Raw genomic sequence first — 19667 nt, forward strand, 5'->3', positions numbered from 1 at the left:
CAGTGCTTGGTGTCAAATTAAATCTCACTTTCCTTGCCATGCCCCGAGGCATGAGACAGCGCCATAATCCGATTAAGGGGTAAGCGACTGGAGGAGGATCAGCATGAATACATGGAAGAATTAGCCTCCTGGGTCAAACCTGGTCAGACTCCTGTTTTGTAAGGGAAGGCTGGTCACATGGCAAAAGGCTCAGTCTTCTAAGAAGGCAAGGTGAGAAGGGAGAAAGTGCAGAAACAGAGTAAGGTGCCTTCTCTTTACTGCCCAGAAGTGAACCTCAGGGAAGTGAGTCCAGGCTGAGGAGGGTAGTGGTGAAGAGGGCTCAGAGTTCTAGAAAGAGCCCAGCCTGGGTGAAGGGCCGACTGAGGAAAGAATGGAGATGGAGAATAGGATACAGAAACACAGCTGGAGCCGTGACTCAGCACTTCCCCTGGCAAAGGACTGGCTCTCCCAGCAAAGGAGCAGCAGAGAGGGGAGGGAAGCAGGAAAGCAAATGTGTGGATAGACAGTGATCTGACCATTTGTTGCATATCATTTGTTGCATGGATATATAACCAAAGGCACACATTTTAACCCAGAGAGCAGGTACATATACATTTATACTGATGAAGGCTCCTTCAGACATAACATGTACACATCTCCACTGCCTACTTCCCTGCCCCTCTTCCTGGAGCAGAGGACATTCTGTCCTGAGAGCTATGCTTGCTTGTCCCTGTAATACCTTGGTACTTAATGGGAAAGGAGAAATGAAAAAAAAAAAATCGCAGACGTGGGGGCGGGGGGTGTTGGTTGTCATGGTAGCTGCTTTGCCTGCCAGACAGAGTGCCCAGCAACCAGGGCATCTGGCAATATCCAAGGGGACATCCTGTGGCCTCTACCTATGGGGACTCTGCCTCAGGCCCCCAGATGGGCATCTCTGGAAGATTTTCACAACAGAGGCTGCCACAGCAACCCCTTCCAGCCACATCACCATGACCAAAGACAGGTGACAGCCAGATATGGAGGGCTGACCATCTTTATATGCCCCACTTTAAGTGGTACTCCTGATCCCTTTATACATGATAAACAACATTTGCTGTCAGTGACCTCAAGACAGCAGGTGTTAACACTTTAAGGACCTTCATTAAGACTGTTACTTTCCCTCTGAACACCTTGCTAAAAACACCCTACAAGAAGGTCATGTATATCCACACAGGCTAGATGTGTAAATGCGGGCTAGGAAAATTGTTTTAGTTCGGTGATGAAAGATTGGGTGCAAAATAGATAAACTGCAGGGGTTAGTCTCAGGATTCAATACATTAGTTGACCTTAGTTTAATACATTGATAAGATTTAAAGTCAGTCTCTCTGTTGCACTTACAGGCAACCCCCACCTCTATTTTTGTTTTTTCTTTCCTCTATCTTAGGTTTAACATCTTAGTTTCTGGATTAAAATTCCCCCAATCTAGATTAAGCTTTCATGTTTTTCTTTCCCCCCTGGATTTTTTCCACTATTTCTTTAGTAATTAGCTGCTCCTAGGGTCTCTTTCTATTTGGAGATATTGCCCACAGTAGTTACTCCCCTTTCTTAAGACTTCTTCTCCCCCATTTCTTTACACCCTTTGGTCATAGTCTCCTGTGATTGATATTTATCTTCAAGTCACAAATCATAAAATTAGTTTCTCTGTGTGCATTTTTATATATGACTACCTAAAAGGAAAGAGGGGTTATCACCATTCTGTTATAATCTTTCAACATTTTACTCCTTAAAAAAAAAATAATTTACATACAATCCCAGAAAAACACAGAATATCAAGTAAAACATAAGAAAGAAGAGTAATGATGGAGGGCTTGCCCTACCATGTACTTAAATGTATTATAGAACTAAGGTAGTTAAAATATATGGCACTGACTTAGGAATAGAAAATAGAACAGAATAGATATTCCAAAGCTGAACTCTGGCATACATGGGAATTTAATATATGATAAAGGCACCATTTCAAATCCACTGGGAAAGATGGATTAGTCAGCATATGGTTTTGTACAACTGGGTAGTCATTCATATGAAGAAAAAAGGTCAATTATTCCTCATTCTTTACCCCAAAATAAATTCCAGATTTTTTTTTAATGTAAAGGAAAAAGCTATAAAACCCTTAAAAGAGAAGACAGGTTTGGGTTTTTTTTAAGATTTTATTTATTTATTTGAGAAAGAGAGTACAAGTGGGGGGGGGCAGAGGGAGAAGCAGCCTCCCCGCTGAGCAAGGAGCCTGATGCTGGATCCTGTGAGCCAAGACAGACGCTTAACTGACTGAGCCACCTAGGCGCCCCAAAGAAGAGGAGACAGTTTAAAAGTACCTACTAAAAATTTAAATGCACATAGCTTTCTATTCAGGAATTCTGATTTCTAGTACTGACCCTGGAGAAATACTTGAATATGTGCACATAGAGACATGATAAAGATATTTTTATTGTGTTATTGTTTGGAGAGAGATAAATTAGAATCAATGTAAATATTCACCAGTATGTTAGAGGTTAAATAAGCTTTGATACAGCCAAATTACTGAATACTACAGTGTTCAGTTAAAAAGAATGGATTAGACTATATGTACTGATGAAAGATCTACAAAACATGTAGTATCATTAAAAGTTGCATAACAATATATACAGTACAATATAATTTATGCAAAAGCAGAACAAAATTGAAGCTTAATTTGTGTGTGTGTGTGTGTACTAGAAGCTTGAGAAAGATATACATCACTCTTAATAAATGACTTCTTGGAAGAACTGGGATTGCTTTTGTCTAGAGGACATGCACCTTATCTGTGGAGTTTAATTTTTTACAACAAAAATGTATTAGTATATTGTTTGCATAATTAGAAAGTAGTAGTTAATATATGGCAATAGTCAAATATTAAATAAAAATACTTAGAGAAAATAAGGATTATTTATTAGTATTGTTACTAGTGCATCTTGGGTTGGGTGATGAACATTTTTTTGGCATAGACCTTGAAGGAAAAGATTTACTCATCTGACTCCATTTCAACTTTTGAATGTTAGAGAAATAGAGAGAGAAAGAGCAACCACAAATGAGATTAAAAGGCAAGTGACAAGCTGAGAAAACATATTTGCAGCAAAATATATTTTCAGTAGAAAATTAATCGAAACTGTGAAGATGTCATTCATGCCAAAAATGTAAATAATCAATAAACACATAGAAAGGGACTTTGTTATTGAAAAGGAAATTCAAGTCAAAACAGTAATGGGAGATTCCATATCTTATACTGACAAAGATTATATGGAAAATGTCAACAATGATAAAAACATGAGGAGATGTGCACTTTCTCATATTGGGGCAATTATATATATATACAACATATATATGTGTATGTGTTAGTTCAGTCTTTTTGGAGAGCTACTTGGCTAGGGATCAAAATGTGAAAGAGAGTGCTCTTTGACCTAGCTTCACATTTCCAGAAATTTGTCCTAAGGAAATAAGTGGGAAAGGACACAAGGGTGCTTATCATAACATTGTTTATAATAATTTAAAAAATGGATATAAGAGTAGGAGATTAAGTAAGTTGTGATAAATCAATATTTGTTGGGATATTATGAACCACTAAAAATGATACATCAGTCTGTATTTATTGACATGAAAAATGACCATGATAAAGTGAAAATATCTGGCCAAAAACAATATAATATGGCCCTATTTGTGTAAGAGGGAGAGAGAGATCTTTAAATAGCTGTCCTCTTCATGTCATTCACATCTTGGCTTAATAGCTACCTCTTCTTGATGAATTCATCTCAGCCTGCCCCATAGTCACCTTCCTTCACATACCCCCGATTTCTTTTCTTTTCTTTTCTTTTTTTAAGATCTTATTTATTTATTTGACAGAGAGAGCACAAGCAGGGGGAGCGGCAAGCAGAGGGAGAGGGAGAAACAGGCTCCCCACTGAGCAGAGAGCTGGATGCAGGGCTTGATCCCAAGACCTGGAGATCATGATCTGAGCTGAAGGCAGACGCTTAGCCATCTGAGTCACCCAGGCACCCCCCCAATTTATTTTCTTCACAGCATTTGTCACCCCCAATTATTTTTTGTTGCTTATTTACTTTGTATCCTCTCAATAAAATGTTTGTCTTGTTCACTGCTAGATTCCCTGCACCAGCATAGTGCTGGGCACACAGTAGGCAGTCAATAGATCTACACCGAATGATTCTGTATGGGTGTGTGTGTGTGTGTGTGTGTGCAGCAATAGACACTTTTAAGAAGTTTACTAAAATATTAATGTTGCTCTCCCTAAGTGGTGGGATTTTAAATGATCAGTTTTACTCTCTTCTTGGTATTTTTCTGAGTTTCCTAGTTTGTTACAACGAATATTATTTTTTTAAGGATTTTATTTATTTATTTGAGAGAGAGAATGAGAGAGAGAACACATGAGAGGGGGGAGGGTCAGAGGGAGAAGCAGACTCCCTGCTCAGCAGGGAGCCCAATACGGAACTCGATCCTGGGACTCCAGGATCATGACCTGAGCCGAAGGCAGTCGCTTAACCAACTGAGCCACCCAGGCGCCCTACAACGAATATTATTATTATTACCTTAAAAAGGAAGGAAAATCATGATGAAAGAAAAAGAGAGACAGACAGAGAAATAAGGAAGGGAGGGAGGGTAGGAGGAAAGAGGGAGGGAGGGTAGGAGGAAAGAGGGAGGGAAGGAAGGAAGGAAGGAAGGAAGGAAGGAAGGAAGGAAGGAAGGAAGGAAGGAAGGAAGGAAGGAAGGGAAAAGTGAGGCAGGGCAGTGTCTGGGCAGCCCTGCCCCCCTCCTCTCTCACATATCTCCAAAGTCTCTTCACTCCCTTCCCTGTCCTCAAGCTCTTCCCAAATCCCAAGAATTTAAGAGTGTCTTTTGCTGTACAAGTACAAGATACCTATCTAGCACAGCAAACTGTTAGATACCTATCTAGCACTGTGGGCATACATGCAGCCCGTTTGGTGAATGAACACACACAGAGCATGGATACACACATACACACTCTTACAAGGATCCCTCAAAGGCTATTTAAAGAACACTCCTCTATCTTTGGCATAAATGCCATAGAAGACCCACTATCCCTTATTCAAATAATAAACGTAGGGGAAATTTTTCTCTTCACATGAACTTATTCATATCCTTTCTTTAAACCATGAGAACTAGCACAGTGCCTGGCATTTAGTCAGGTCTCAGTAAATGTGAAATAGTGACAGTTTCCATGTTTGTCTTTGGTTGCCAGCAAGTATACAACTATACTTTCATTCTTTAACCTATTTTGGAATTTATTTCTATATGTAGCAAGAAGTAGAGATATAACTGTGTTTTCTCAAATGAATAACAATTTGTGCCAACCTTTGAACAGTCTTCCTTTCCCTATAGAGAATGCGATCTTTTTCTTTTATGAAATTCCCACATATACATAGGTCTGTTTCAAGGCTCTGCTCAGTTCTGTTGGGCTACTTAACTACTTCTATGCCTAACCACACCTTTAATAACTGTAGCTTTGCAGTATGCTCATTGTTCTTTTGCTAAAATTGTCTAGGCTATTCTTTTTTTTTTTAAAGATTTTTTTAAATTTTATTTATTTGAGAGAGAGAATGAGAGAGAGAGAGAGAGCATGAGAGTCAGAGGGAGAAGCAGATTCCCTGCTGAGCAGGGAGCCCGATGCGGGACTCGATCCTGGGACTCCAGGATCATGACCTGAGCCGAAGGCAGTTGCTTAACCAACTGAGCCACCCAGGCACCCTGTCTAGGCTATTCTTAAACGTAGTCCAGAAGAACTTTAGAACCAAGCCTATCAGGGACTGTATTACCTTATAGACCAGTTTGGACAGAGTTGACATTTTGCAATATTGAGTCGTTCTACCCAGGAATATGCTAAGTGTTCCTTTTATTCAGATCTTCTTTTATGTTCCTTAGTGGAGATTTGTCACTTTCCTCATTTAGATGTTTCCATGTCTTTCATTAGGTTTATCTAGGAGCATATTTTTTATTGCTGTTGTAAATCTATTATTCCCAACTATTTCCCTTTTTTTTTTTGGGAGTTATATGAAAACCATAAGTTGTTGTATGTTAATCTTGTATGTTACTGGATATACTAGTTTCATTAGTTTTAATTGTGTTCCAGTTGGATCTGTTGGATTTTCTAGGTAGGCAGCCATACTGTCTGCAAACAAGGACATTTTAATATCTTCCTTTCCACGATTTGCATATAGAATATATCTTTTCTTGTCTTATTGCATTGACTAGGACCTTTAGTAGAATGTTCAGTGGTGGCAGTGATAAGGTTAGAAGGGATAAAACAGATTTGCCTTGTCCTTGACTTATGGGAATGCTTCTCATATTTCACCAACTGCTTTTTTATATGTCCCCTAAAACTGAATATTCCATTTTGTGTATATTGCTATATAGTAAGTCATCTCAAATAACTTTTTGGAAGTTGATAAAACCTTAATCAAAATAATTATTCAAATTGCCTGTTCTGAGGCATGTTGGCCCACATGATCCTGGGCATGTGCAGTTTGGGGATAAAGGATGGAGTGGCTGAATGTTCCCTTACTACTCCTCCTCCCCCACTCTGCCCAAACATTTAAAAGCAGTGTGATGTGATGCACAGAACAAAATTCCAGGAATCAGATGTTTCAGTCCTTATCCGATCATTAACTAACTAATTGATCTAAGTTATTCAACCTCTCTGAACTTCAGTTTTCTCATCTATCAGATGGAAACAAGGATTTCAGATGTGTTGTGGCTTAACAGGAATGACAATATTACTGTTGTTGGGGTAACAATCATTGCACTATTAACAAACATTGACATAGGGAATAAGGGACAAAGACAGAGTCCAGAATGGAGCCCGGGGCTGCTCTGACCAGCTCTGCTGGCCCCTGAGGCAGTGGGGAGCTCTGGAGACCTGGACCTCCCATGAGCTATCTATGACCTTGGTGACATGTGTTTATTTCCTTGCTGCAGGCAAGGTTCCAGTGGGACCCACGTGCATCTCTCTGGAATGCCAGCCAGGGGACTCGCTTCAGCTGCTAGTATGTAGACACTTATGCCAGCCAGGCCCAGCCCAGGAGCATTCCTGAGTTGAGGCCTTTGGGCCAGCAGGCCAGGTCCCTCTTGGGATTCCACACTCTAAGGATCCCATGGCCTCAGGCTGGCTCTTGCCGGCAGGGAAAAACAGCTGAACCTTTCCTCTATATTGCACCTGCTTTGTGACCAAAGGTGGGGATAGGTGCATTCTGGGGCATCTTAGGACACTAGGCACGAAGAATCTTCAAATTGTGAGGATATGGAATTGTGTGTACATATGCATGTACCAATGCCTGTACTAACGTCTATGCTTCAACATGTAGTGGAAACATGTGAGATTTGCAGCAAATCTGGGCCCTGCTATTTCCTCACTGTGGACCTTGAGACTTTACCCCTGTCATATGAGGAATTAAAGAAGTTGTTGTAAGTATCAGGTGAAATCAGGTCTATGGATGTGCTTTGTAAACTATAAAGTGCAGTACACATAAGGTGGTCCTGAGTTTTAGATGCATGGTCACAGATGTGGTCATTGTACAGAGGTGTGTGCAAGATGGATCCAGAACTTGTCTCTCTGCCTCTGTGTGTCAAAAGTAGAAAACCAAGGGAAAAGGGTAAAGGTATTGGAAAGGTGATCACAGGAAAGGAGGATGAGGCCCAGAGGTTGCTATCAGACCACAGACCCTTCCACACTTTTCCCATTCATCTCCCCACCTGGTGTCATCCCAGATATCTCCATACTGCAGGATAAAAAAGACAGCACTGCCTGAAGCCTCCCTGATAACTTCCTGCTGTGTTGCTAAGCAACTTGTCCTCTTCTTCCAGAAAAAGGAACATGATGTTCATGCTCAGGGTCTGGCCTCCAGCCCCCTTTAACTACTCCCCCCTTCCCTAATCTCTCAGAAATTCAAGGAAGGAACTTCTCTGACTCATGGAAAGAGACTTGGTGTAGGTACAGTTGGAGGATTAGACTGATGGGAGATGGTTTGAGCTCACAGGGCAGGTCTCTGTTCTGAGCTGGTTGATGCTGGGGGGATGACACTTAGGAAGCCCCTCTCTGCACTAGACTCTTTAGGCATATGCTCTGTCCTTGCAGCTAACCAACAAGGTGGGTATAATCAGCATCTCCATTCTACAGATGAGGCACTGAGGCCCAGAGAGAGTAAGGAGCCTTCTTGGTTCCAATAAGAGTATGCAAAGGCTGGGTTAGTATCCATGTCCATTTGGGCTCCTTCTACTCTATCATGTCATTTGAGATAAATTCAAGGGTCACAGTTGGCCACAAGACTTCTGATGGGCATTTCTCACTCTTTTTGTCTGGAACCCATGGTAAGTGCTGGATTTGGAACTTGTCCTGGGGTTGGGCTGGGGTTTGGGCACAGGTTATAGTCCTGCCATTTCCTGGGCCTCTCAGAATCTTAGGATCTGTTCATTCTTCCATGAGAGATGATAGGGGAATAAGAGGTGGGGAAAGGAGTGAGCTGGGCTACTAGGGTTTGAATCACACCTCTATCTAGCAGCACTGTGACCCCGAGCATGTTTTTTTAACATTTTGTGCCTTAGTTTTCCTCATCTACAGAATGGGAATAATACTAGAACCAACTATAGAGGGTCATAAGGATTAAATGAACGTAAAGCTCTTTAAATAGTGCCTGGCACGTAAGTGTTCAATAAGTATTAGCCATTATTATTATTATTATTATCATTATTATTTCTAGGAGGCTTTAGCATGTAAAGCTCTTTCACATCCTTAGTGGTTAAGAGAACTCACTGCTTCTGAAATGAGACTGGGTGCAGATTCTGCTCTGCCCCTTCTCACTGTATGACTTCAAGCCTAACCCCTCTGTGCCTCAGTTTCCTCATCTTTAAAGTGGGGGAAATCATAATGTCTATTTCAAAGGATTGTTGTAAAGATTCAATGTGATTTGGATATTAGTTATGGTAATGTTAGTTGCTGTAAGAAGAAATCCTGCAAACTTCAAGGAATAGTCTAATGCATGTTGATGGGTGATTTCTTTCCATGTGGTGTTTTAGGAACCAAGATCCATCCATATGGTAGCTCTGCCTTCTCTTAGGAACTAGTCCTCCTCTGAATCCAGATGGCAGAAAGGGAATAAGAAAGTATGGAAAAGGCACATCCATTTCTAAATGCTTGGCCCTGTGAGCAACACATACTATCATTTCCATTCGTATTCTTGGCAAAAACAAGTCGCGTGGCTCCCACCAAAATATAAGGAGAGCTGGAAAATGAGTCCCTGGCTGGGCAATCACTTCCCAGTGACACCTCTACTATGTGAAGTAAGGAGCAGGCAAATTTGCGGGGGTGGAGCTAGCTGTGTCTGCTACATTGAGAGAAATAATATTAGGATATTATTTGGATAGTGGTAAGTGTGAGAAGTAGGTTAGGTACTATTGCTAATATTATTCTGTTTAAAATTTATGTATTTATTTTAGAGAGAGAGAGCAGGAGGAGGGGTAGAGGGAGAGAGAGACTCTCAAGCAGCCTCCACGCTGAGTGCAGAGTCTGACACAGGGCTTGATCTCATGACCCTGAGATCATGACCTGAGCTGAAATCAAGAGTCAGACACTTAACCGACTGAGCCACCCAGGTGCCCCATATTGTTAGCATTATTCTTATTTAATCTACACAATGACCATGGGAAGTAAACATTACTATTGTTCACATTTTATTTATTTATTTTTAAAGATTTTATTTATTTATTTGACAGAGAGAGATAGCGAGAGCAGGAACACAAGCAGGGGGAGTAGGAGAGGGAGAAGCAGGCCTCCTGCTGAGCAGAGAGCCCGATGCGGGGCTCGATCCTGGGACCCTGGGATCACGACCCGAGCTGAAGGCAGACACCCAATGACTGAGCCACTCAGGCGCCCCTATTTTATTTATTTTTTTAAGATTTTATTTATTCATTTGAGATAAAGAGAGCATGAGCGGAGGGCAGGGGGAGAGGGAGAAGTAGGCTCCCCGTTGATCAAGGAACCCAACATGGGGCTCCATCCCCGGACCCTGGGACCATGACCTGAGTCGAAGGCTTAGCCGACTAAGCCACCCAGGCGCCCCTATTGTCCACATTTTAGAAAAGAAAACAAAGTCTCCAAATAGTATAGACAGATTTCCAAAGTCACAAGGCTGGTAACTAGCTGAGATCCTGTAATTCTAGATTCAGTATTACCGCAAGAAGAAATGGAGGATGCACTGGGTATAGGAGGCTGCCCCATGTGACAGTGGCATGGCCCTATTACCAGTCAAGGGGCTGGTTCTTGGTGAAGCTCAGTAGGTGGGTCCAGAACAAGGTCTGGATTGGCCTAAAAAAGTAGATATGGCCACTCACGTTCCTCCCGGGACACTTGGGGGCATCTGATTGGTACTAGAGGAGAAGAGGCAGGGACTTGCTTTGTTTAGGGTGGTTTTGTTGGTTTGTCTAATAATAGAAAATATGGATATATGTACCAAGGTACTTATGTAATCATTTAATCTTTCAGCCCTCTAAGGTAGGTTCTGTTATTATCAAATCCATTTTGCAGATAGGGTAATTGAGGCACAAAGAAGAAAAGTAACATGCTTGAGGTCACACAGCTAGTAAGGGACAGAGCCAGCACCCAAGCCTGGGAAGTTCAGCTCCAGAGCCCTTGTTCTTATCCCCCCATACTATGTTGCCATTGTCTACAAAGAAAGGAAAGGCAGAAATAGCAGGCAGCATCCAGTGAGAGAATCCTTAGAAATAAGTCATAGTCAGTGGGACAGTGGGTCACTTGTCTCTACATATGAAACCCACCATTCCAAGACAGAGGAGAGTCAGGGAGAAATACCACTGACAAAACTGAGGTAGGAAATGCTATCAAAGTCAAAGTGCAGTCAGACCCCCCAGCCCCACCCCAGAGTAGAGTGATCTACTCCAAGCTTGTAGGAACACAAGTAGGAAGGTGAAGGCTTGCAAAAGACAAGGGGGGAACAAAACAGTCTCCGATTTGCTCTTTATCAGATGGAAGCCCTAACTAAGGACAATCATAAGCCGTCAATCTGCCCTTCATAACCAACCATCTTCTGCTATGACAATTAAATAAGAGTACACCTGCAATGGGTAAGCGGCAGGTCACATCCACATGAGGAAGAGGCTCTCCAGGAAGGTCCCGCAGGAGGGGATGTGGTGTGGTGCTGAGGACTTGAGCTCAAGGGTCACAGGCTGGACCAGCCACCTGACTTCTCCAAGCCTGAGCTTCCTCATCTGGAAGGAGAGGTAACCAGCCCCACCTGGCGAGGTTCTGGCCCGCTCAGAGGAGATACTACATGAAAATCATCCGAATACGGCAGAGCCTGGCAGAGTCAGGTTCAATGAATGGTAGGGTTGCTCCTTTTTATTATCAGCAAGTCTACTTGATATGAATTATAAATAGTTTGAGGAACAAGCTGAAATTAAGTGCATCTTAAAGACATGTTGGAAAAAAGATGAAGGCCAGAAAAGCAGAAGGGTCTGAGAAAAGTACAGCACAGAAGCCCATTTTGATGTCTGTCTGTGGTCCCCTGAGCTAACATGTGCCTCTGTGACTGTGCAGGTATCAGGTGGGTGGACACAGATGTCCTCCCCCCGCATGCTGGTCAGGCTTCTGAGTCCATCTGCAAGTGGAGCTTGGTGACATGGCACACACATTATCCTCCACCTGTGGAGGAGACACAGGTGTGTGTAATCCTGGCTGGGGGTGGGAGGGATCCTACAAAGAAGGCAATCAAGGGCCACTCGGGACAATGGAGAAACCACTCAGCATTGGGAAAAGGCTTGGGAGAGAAACCAGAAGACACAGGTCCTAGAACAAACCTGAGACTTTAGCCAAGTCTCTTAACCTATTTGGCCTTGGTTTATTTATCCTTCTAGCGGGTAAAGCAATCCTTGCTCTGTCTTCCTCCCTGACCGTGGACGGGACCAATAAGACAATGGATGCGGAAGTGTTCTATAAACTCTGTAACAGAAGCATGTGGTGTTGGGCGGTGGTGGGGGAGGTAGGAAGTGAGCCATATTTTCACCAGTGACATAAATGAGGAGATGGAGAAAATGCTCAGGACTTCAGGGAACGCAAGAGGGGCTGGATCTTGGAATGGGAGAGGGGAGCAATGCTGGGATCAGTACCCTGGACGACCAAGAACCAAGGGGTGAAGGGTCCATGAGGATAGACCTGGATCATCAGGAAGCTGAGTGTATTAAGAGTGTGGCTTCTTTGGGGCTTGAATTAGAGTAGAGTCACCCCCAAACCACAGTGACTCAGAGCTTGGAAGTATCACTGAGGCAGAGACATAGCTAGAGCCGAAGTGGCCTGGAGAAGAGAATACCCACCTATGAGATTTGAGGGCTGGACACAACCTTAGAAATCACCTTGGACAGACATTTTCCAACTTTTTTTTTTGGAACAGAGAGAACCTAGGTGACCTCTGAGGTTCCACAGAGTAGAATTCTCAAATCCCTAGTTGAGCCTCATTATTTTAAGGAGACACAATGGAATCCCAGAGAAGAGATGTGGTTGTCCAAAGGTGACATAGCAAGTGAGTTGTCACACTGGGACTGGAATTCAGGTTTTCTGATTCCCAATCCTGTATCTTAGCTTCCAAATTGGCTTTGTGTGTAGGAAAAAACAGGGGGGCAGGGTGGGCTTTAAGGATGTGATTTCATAGGTATGAAGATCCTCAAATCTAAGGACACCTCCCCTCAGCTGCCCAATGGTGCCTGAAATCCCACCTTTACCAACTTACTCACAGGTCTTCAAGAGCCTCAAGGTTGGAGAAGTTACCTTGTCTCCCCCTCCCGCAGGCCCCTGGGGAAGGGGCTGCTGAGTACCGACAGAAGTGCTTCGTTCAATCAAAGTGACATGTCTGTCTTTCTGTAGCTTCCTATGCAAGTCCCAATGCTGCCCTTCATCGCACACATCCAGGTCCTCTGCCGCAGGCCAGATCTTTGAGTAATCGAGGACAGTTCTCGTGTCCCTTTCCCCAATGTGATTTCCAGACTACATCTCTCATTGTCGTTGGTTCTCCAGCTTTCTCTCTTTTCACTGCCTGAGCCCACTACTCTGTATGTTCTCCATTTGGTGTTCTCTCAGAAGTGCTCTCTAACACTGTGTCCCATTATGCTGGGGGCACACTCATTAGAGCAAGGGGGTCATTTCCGTCATCTTCGGGGCCATAGCTCCATCAGTGCATCCTCAGATCACAATGATTTTCCTACATTCCACCCTTCGGCCTCCCATTTAATATTGTGTTGACTAAGAAGCCACTAATTTATACACAGGCTCTCCTGAGCCACTTCCTTGCCACACCTCACACTCTGACCTCCTGTTTTTTCATTTAAAGATCTAAGAGCAGGGCCTCACACTCTTTGCCAGAAAATTTCACCTTGTTACATTTAGCTCACAATTCTTAGCAGCCCAGATCTTTTTGGATCCTGATTCTGTCTCTCCGGTGAATCCGTTCTCCTTCCCAGCTTCCTGCCCCCTGCAGAGAGGTCCTTTGCACCTCCCTCCAAGTCACTGAGGCCCTCACAATGTGGAACTCGTCCCCTGGTTTATCTGCCCCATGGAATACGTGAGCCTGCTCTTCCACCTCATGACATCTATAGGGCATAATGATATGGAACATGCTCGTACCAGAATATTAGGTGACTAAAGTAGGGTACCATTAAATTCTAAAAGGCACAGTGAAAAGGAAAGAGATCATGTCAAAGAGATATGAATAGTGGCCTCTGTGTAATGGGTCATTTCCCCCCATGTTTCATTACACTCTTCATCCAACTCATATTTAATGAAGGCCTTGTGGGTGTATCTTCCAAAATTTCTATGCCAAGTATGTGTTATTTGGAAAACCAGGAAAAAATTAAGTGAAAATAAAATGAAAAAGAATATGGGGCGCCTGGGTGGCTCAGTCATTAAGCGTCTGCCTTCGGCTCAGGTCATGATCCCAGGGTCCTGGGATCGAGCCCCACATCGGGCTCCCTGCTCAGCGGGAAGCCTGCTTCTCCCTCTCCCACTCCCCCTGCTTGTGTTCCCTCTCTCGCTGCGTCTCTCTCTGTCAAAATAAATAAATAAAATCTTTAAAAAAAATGAAAAAGAATAAAGACTCTTTCCCTAGGTGGACCTTGATGACTTCATCAGCACTCTTTGGGGAAAAGCATCCCAGCCCTCCCTGCATAGAACTGTGCTGCCTTCCACCTGCAAGTCCCCTTCCGTCCACAGGGCACAGGGAAATCTTCTCGGCCTCCTGCGGGAGCCCAGGGTGTTCTCCCCTAAACCTGCAATCCACAGGAACCTTGGGAAAGAAGCACCAAGACCATGGGGGGTGGGGGAGGCTTGCCTTGGTGTGCAACCCAACGTCGCAGCAATCACTTCACGCACCTGCCCAGGTGTTGTTCCATCTGAGGGAACACGTTTAAGGCAGTTTTCCTGCCAACAGTTTTTGTAAAATGCTCCGAGAGAGCATAAGGGCCATGGTCCCAGTGGGTGCAGGATTCAGAAAGGCCTCCAGGTGGTGAGGAAAAGGGCCCAGCCATTAAGCGTCTGCCTTCAGCTTAGGTCGTGATCCCAGAGTCCTGGGATCGAGCCCCACCTCGGGCTCCCGGCTCAACAGGAAGCCTGCTTCTCCCTCTCCCTATGCCCCTCCCCCCCCCACTCATGCGCGCGCGCGCTCTCTCTCTCTCTCTCTCTCTCTCAAAATCTTTTAAAATGGGGGGGGGGGCAACCAGAATGACCCACTTGAGTCACTTCCAGGACTTCCTAAGGGAGGCAGGGCTAGGGTTCCTCCTTCTCCCTCCTCTCTGAAGATCAAAGGAAGCCTGGAAGCGTCGGGGTCCTCCAGGACTCCAGGAGATGGAACACCTGAGGCTTCACCAGGCTAAGTCCAGGCTTAGGGGCAAAACCCGGCCCTGGCTTACCCTCCTCCGACCAGCAGAGGGCGCGCGCCACCCGCGAGAAGGAGAGTGCCTCCCCAAGCCACCGCCGGGAGAGGCGGGTGCGGAACCCGGGGCGGGGGATCCCTTTTTCTGAAAATCAGGAGGCAGATCCACAGAAGAGATAGCGTTGGAGATACAGGGGCAGGGGGGCGTTTTGTGAATGAGGGTGAGAGAAAGTCAAAGTGAGGGTAGGCTGGGGAGGGGAGGGGAGGTGGGGAAGGAGACAAACTGGAGACAGGAAAGGTTAAGATGGTGTGTGGATGAGACAGGCTGGGATGGAGGGCGGGGTGGGGTGAGGTGAACGGGCAGGTGGAAGGCAGGGTGAGGCAGGTTGGGGTCGACTGCCCGGCGGTCAGTCGAGTGGGGCTGGTGCAACAGGGCAGTCTCCCTCTTGGGCTGAGCCCACCCACCAGAGGCTCCTCTGTCCCCTCTGGGAGCACCCAAGTCAGCTTTGCCCTCATTCTCTCCAACTCTTCCTTGTAAGGCCTTTCTGCTCAGGCCTGAGCTGGGCATCTCCTTTTCCCCTGAAAGAAAGGTTCTGGTGCATCAAAGAACACAGAGAGGAGGCAGTAGGGAGCTTGGGAGCTTTAATGGGTCTGGAAGGGAATAGAAACACACCAGGCCATCCTGCGTGAGAGAAAAGAGAGAGAGAGAGAGAGGAAGGGGGGCCGGAAGCTACCTAGATGAGCCACAGGGGCAGTGGCCCTCACCAAGTCCGGTGAAGCCCGGGTAGTCAAGGAGCAGGTGGACTGTGAGGCCGCTATCATTCTAGGATGGGGCAGCTCAGCGGGGGAAAGAAAAAACGAGAAAAGATTTGGAATTTGAAAAAGAGGGATCATAATGGAGGGGGCTTCCAGGAGCCAGGCAGAAGTACTGGTGGAGGGCAGAAAAAGACAGGGGAGGTCCGGGAACCCCCTTCGGGGCTCTGGGACCTAGAAGATAGAGGTTAAAGAAAGCCGGGGGGGGGCACAGTCACTCTCCCCCGGGGGCTGAGGGTACAGCGGGGGGCGGGGGCAAATCCAGTGTTAAAAGAAGACGGAGGAGGCTTCAGGTCCCTTCCCTCCCCGCCCCCCGGGGCTGGGTGCGGCGACGGAGTAAAATCTGAGATCAAAGGAACGGTGGGGGAGGCTCCGGGCCCCTTCCCCGGGTGTGGATGGGGCCGAGCGAGGCTCTGGGCGCCTGGGAGAGGCCGCACGGCACCCGGCCGCCCCGTCTAGTGGTAGTGGCCCCCCAAGTGCGAGGCGGCGGCCACCGCGCCGAAGGGCCCGGGCGGGGGCTGCAAGCCGGGGCTGGGGTAGAGTGCGGCGGTGGCGGCGGCCGTGGCGGCGGGGCCCGGGCCCGGCCAGTAGGAGAAGCCGGCGGGCGCGACGCCGGCCGAGGCGGCCATAAGGTTGAGTTTGGAGAGGCCGGGGAAGGGCAGCGGGGCGAGGCCGGCCGGCAGCTTGTAGAGCGCGCCGTCCTGGGCGGCGGCGGCGGCGGCGGCGTGGGCGTGCGCGGGCGGCGGCTGGCAGGCCTGGGCCAGACCCTGGAAGTCGAAGCGGTAGGCGTAGCGCTTGCCGTGCACCTTGCTCATGATGTTCTTGTCGTAGTAGTAGCGCAGCGCGCGGCTCAGCTTGTCGTAGTTCATGTTGGGCTTGCTCTTGCGCTCGCCCCAGCGCCGCGCCACCTCGTCTGGGTCGGTGAGCTTGAACTCGCCGTGGCCGCCCTCCCACGCGATGCAGCCGGCGTTGGCGCGGTCGGCCAGGAGCTCCAGCAGAAACTGCCACAGCTGGATCTGCCCGCTGCCTGTGGGGAGGGGGCGGTCAGCCACGGGCGGGGCGGGGCAGGCGCGGGGCGGGGTGCGGGGGAGAGGTGAGGCGGCAGCCCAACCCGGCCGGTGGGAACCGGCGTCGGGTGAGGGAGAAAGCGCGCGTCGGGCAGGGCAGCTGGGCGTCGCTGCAGCCGCTGGCCGGGGAGGGGCCGATCGGCCGAGCGGCCCTTAGCCTTTCCCGTGCTTTTGCACAATGGAAGCACGGCCCCCTCTTAGGAGGACGCAGCCCCGCGGGCTCCTGGCTTTGTGAGAATTGGGCGGGAGGGCGAAGCACAGCCTCCTCGGCGTGGAGGTAGCGGCGCCCCGGGGCACGCGGCTCTGGGAAGCCAGCAAGGGCCCAATACCGGCCCCTACTGCCACCTTGGCCCTGCGCCCTTATTCGGAGCGGAGAGGAGCCTACACGACCGCACAGGGTCGTCTGCGCAGGTGCTTAGACTGCCACATCCCAGCTGGACCATGTCCGCAAGTCCAGGGGGAAGAGGCCAGGGTGCAGCGGGACCACCTCCGCCGCTAGACAAGGCCTAGCCCTCAAAGGCACACAGTTGGACCGGCCCCGCCTGAGGTGGAGAAGAGGTGGAGGCTGGTTTTCTTGCCATACCAGACAGGAATGGGAGCAGTGGCCTCCACAGCGTGCGAGGAGGGTCAGACTCTGAAGGCTCCCCACCCCCTCCAGGGTCCGGGGTGCAGAGCGCCGCGCTGGCGTTACTCGGGTTCCGCCCTGTTTTTCGGACCAGCCGGGATTCCCGGCCTGGGAAGGTGTCGTACTTCGGGGTGTGATGCACAGCTCTTAGGAGAGGAGAGAAGACCGGGAAGGCTCTGCTTGGCTCCCTGCCTCCTCCCATCTTTGGCCATCTCTGGGCTCTTCGGGCCGGGCCGTCCAGATTTCGGGATTGCTGCAAGCGGCAAGTAGGATTTTCCCGGATATTCGGGTGATGAGAGAGAGAGAGGGCTGCCCGATAATTCTCTCTCACTCCCTGTTTTGGAGCCTCAGTCAGACAAGGGGAGAAAAATCTTGATCCAATGACTTTCTCTCACTCTCTTTTAGCGGAGAGGAAAAAAAGGATTTTCCGCGAAGTATTCTGATTATTGATTCAAATCAAGCCTGGTGGAGCCTCTCTTCCTTTCTCAACCACTCGCTTTGAACCCAGACGCTGCCCCTCAACATCATTTCAACCCCAATCCCTCCACACCAGCTCAGCCAGTAGCTGCCTGACTCCAGGCTGGGAGCTTTAGGGTCAGGAACAAGGGAAGGTTAAGGGAAGGTTTGGGTTGAAGCTGGTACCCACACAGACTGACATCAGAGGCTTGGAAACCCATTCTTGCTGGGAGTCAGTTCCCTTTTGGATAAAGCAGTTGCCAACGTTGTCATTGTGGTTCCTGTGACTTAGTGAGATCTAGGGTACTGGGGGGGGGGGGTAGGCTGTGGGGAGGCTTTGCCTGGAGGGCCAGCCAGGCTCAGAGACCAACAAGACAAAGCCTAGAGTAATTTAGCGACTTGGGAAGCCCGATGGAGGAACCTGAGGATCAATGTCAATGGCCCAGCCGACTTGGCCCCCAGAGCCCCGCTGGCCTGGGCCACTGAGGCAGGTAGGTGCTGACCCAGTGCTAGTGGTGAGAAGGACTGGAGTGGCCAGGGAGTAATTCCCCTTGCCCAGAGGTGCCCTGGCCTTGTGGTCCTGCTGCCAAGAGGGGAAGGACACCAAGCACCTGGGTCCTGGCCCCTCAGTGTAAAAAGGCCAAGGGCCAGGATCCTCTCCCTCTGCCCTGGTCTGCAGGTCCAGCTCTGGGACTCAGAATATACTGGAGTGGAGCCCAAGGCCAAGTGAATGCCCCCTCCCCTCAGCCTCCCCACAGTCACGCCTGGACCCTCCCTTCCCAGAGCCCCGCAGTGCACAATGCCTCCACCCTCAGGTCCGGTGGCGGTGGCGCCCGTCCTTCTGGGGTGGGTGCCCTGGCCTCCATCCGCTGTCCTCACCCCCACCCTCAACCCCCGTCCGCGGGCCAGCTCACCTTTCTGTACCGCTGGGCTCAGCGGCCCCCACCCCGGGCTCTTCCCTTCCTTGAAGAGACCGTCTCCGACGGGATCTGTAGCAGCAGGAAAAAACACTCAGGAGGACCCGGGCGGAGGTTGTGGGCTTGACGGAAAGGGCTCCGGGCCAAGGCTCGGGGGGGTGGGGGGTGGGGGGTTGGTTCCTGGGTGCGAGGCTGGGGGCTCGAGCCGCCAGCCCCTCCTCCCCGAGCCTGGCCCCGGCGCGCGCCGCGCGGAGCCCCTCCATAACGCCCAAGTCAGGAAACGCGTCCAGGAAAAAGGAAATCCGCTTTCCGAACGGGCCGGCGGGAGCCTTATAAAGCCGAGGAGGGAGTGCGCCCGCGGAGCGGGAGCGCCCGGAGCCCATCGGAGAAGAGAGGAGGGCGCCTGGAAGGCTGGGCTGGTGGGAACGCTCGGAGCACGGAGGTGAGAAGCCACGAGGGCGCAGGGGCGACGCTCAGCTGACCACAGCTTCCCAACGCTGAACGCACACTGAGTCAGTCCCCTGCCACACCGAAGACCCCTGCTCCCCCTGCCAGGCTCCCTCAGCCGCTGAGCTCGCGCCCTCGGCCTCCCAGGTTCCCAATCTGCTCACTTCGCGTCCTTAGACCTCACAGTAAAACCCCAAAGCTCCATCTGCCTTTAGGGTCCCCCAATGCCCCTCGATTGCTCAGTCCTCCCAGCAATCCTAGTCTCTGGTCCCGTTCCCTTGGACCCCAGCAACCCCTTCCCATGCCCGAACCCAAACTTCAGGCCCCAGGTCTTGGTGCCTCCAGCCCCCGGCTGGTCCCTGGTACCTGGCAGGTACATGTTGATCAGCAGGGGCTGGGAGGCGCCGCTCTGTCTCAT

At 48.7% G+C, this 19667-nt stretch overlaps 1 protein-coding gene across 1 annotated transcript; it reads right to left on the reverse strand.

Annotated features, from left to right (window-relative positions):
• Window positions 1-15562: 15562 nt before the first annotated feature.
• On the reverse strand, window positions 15563-19667 carry FEV (FEV transcription factor, ETS family member). The gene is made up of 3 exons (XM_045867343.2): window positions 19616-19667; window positions 18800-18874; window positions 15563-16764 (listed from the first exon to the last, which is right to left on the reverse strand). Exons 1-3 carry the CDS (start codon window positions 19665-19667, stop codon window positions 16193-16195), a joined length of 699 nt encoding a protein of 232 aa, XP_045723299.1. The 3' UTR covers window positions 15563-16192.

Source organism: Mirounga angustirostris, unplaced genomic scaffold (genome assembly GCF_029215605.1).
Source record: "Mirounga angustirostris isolate CCGP_5_RB_7025 unplaced genomic scaffold, mMirAng1.0.hap1 SCAF_3, whole genome shotgun sequence".
Lineage (NCBI taxonomy): Eukaryota > Metazoa > Chordata > Mammalia > Carnivora > Phocidae > Mirounga > Mirounga angustirostris.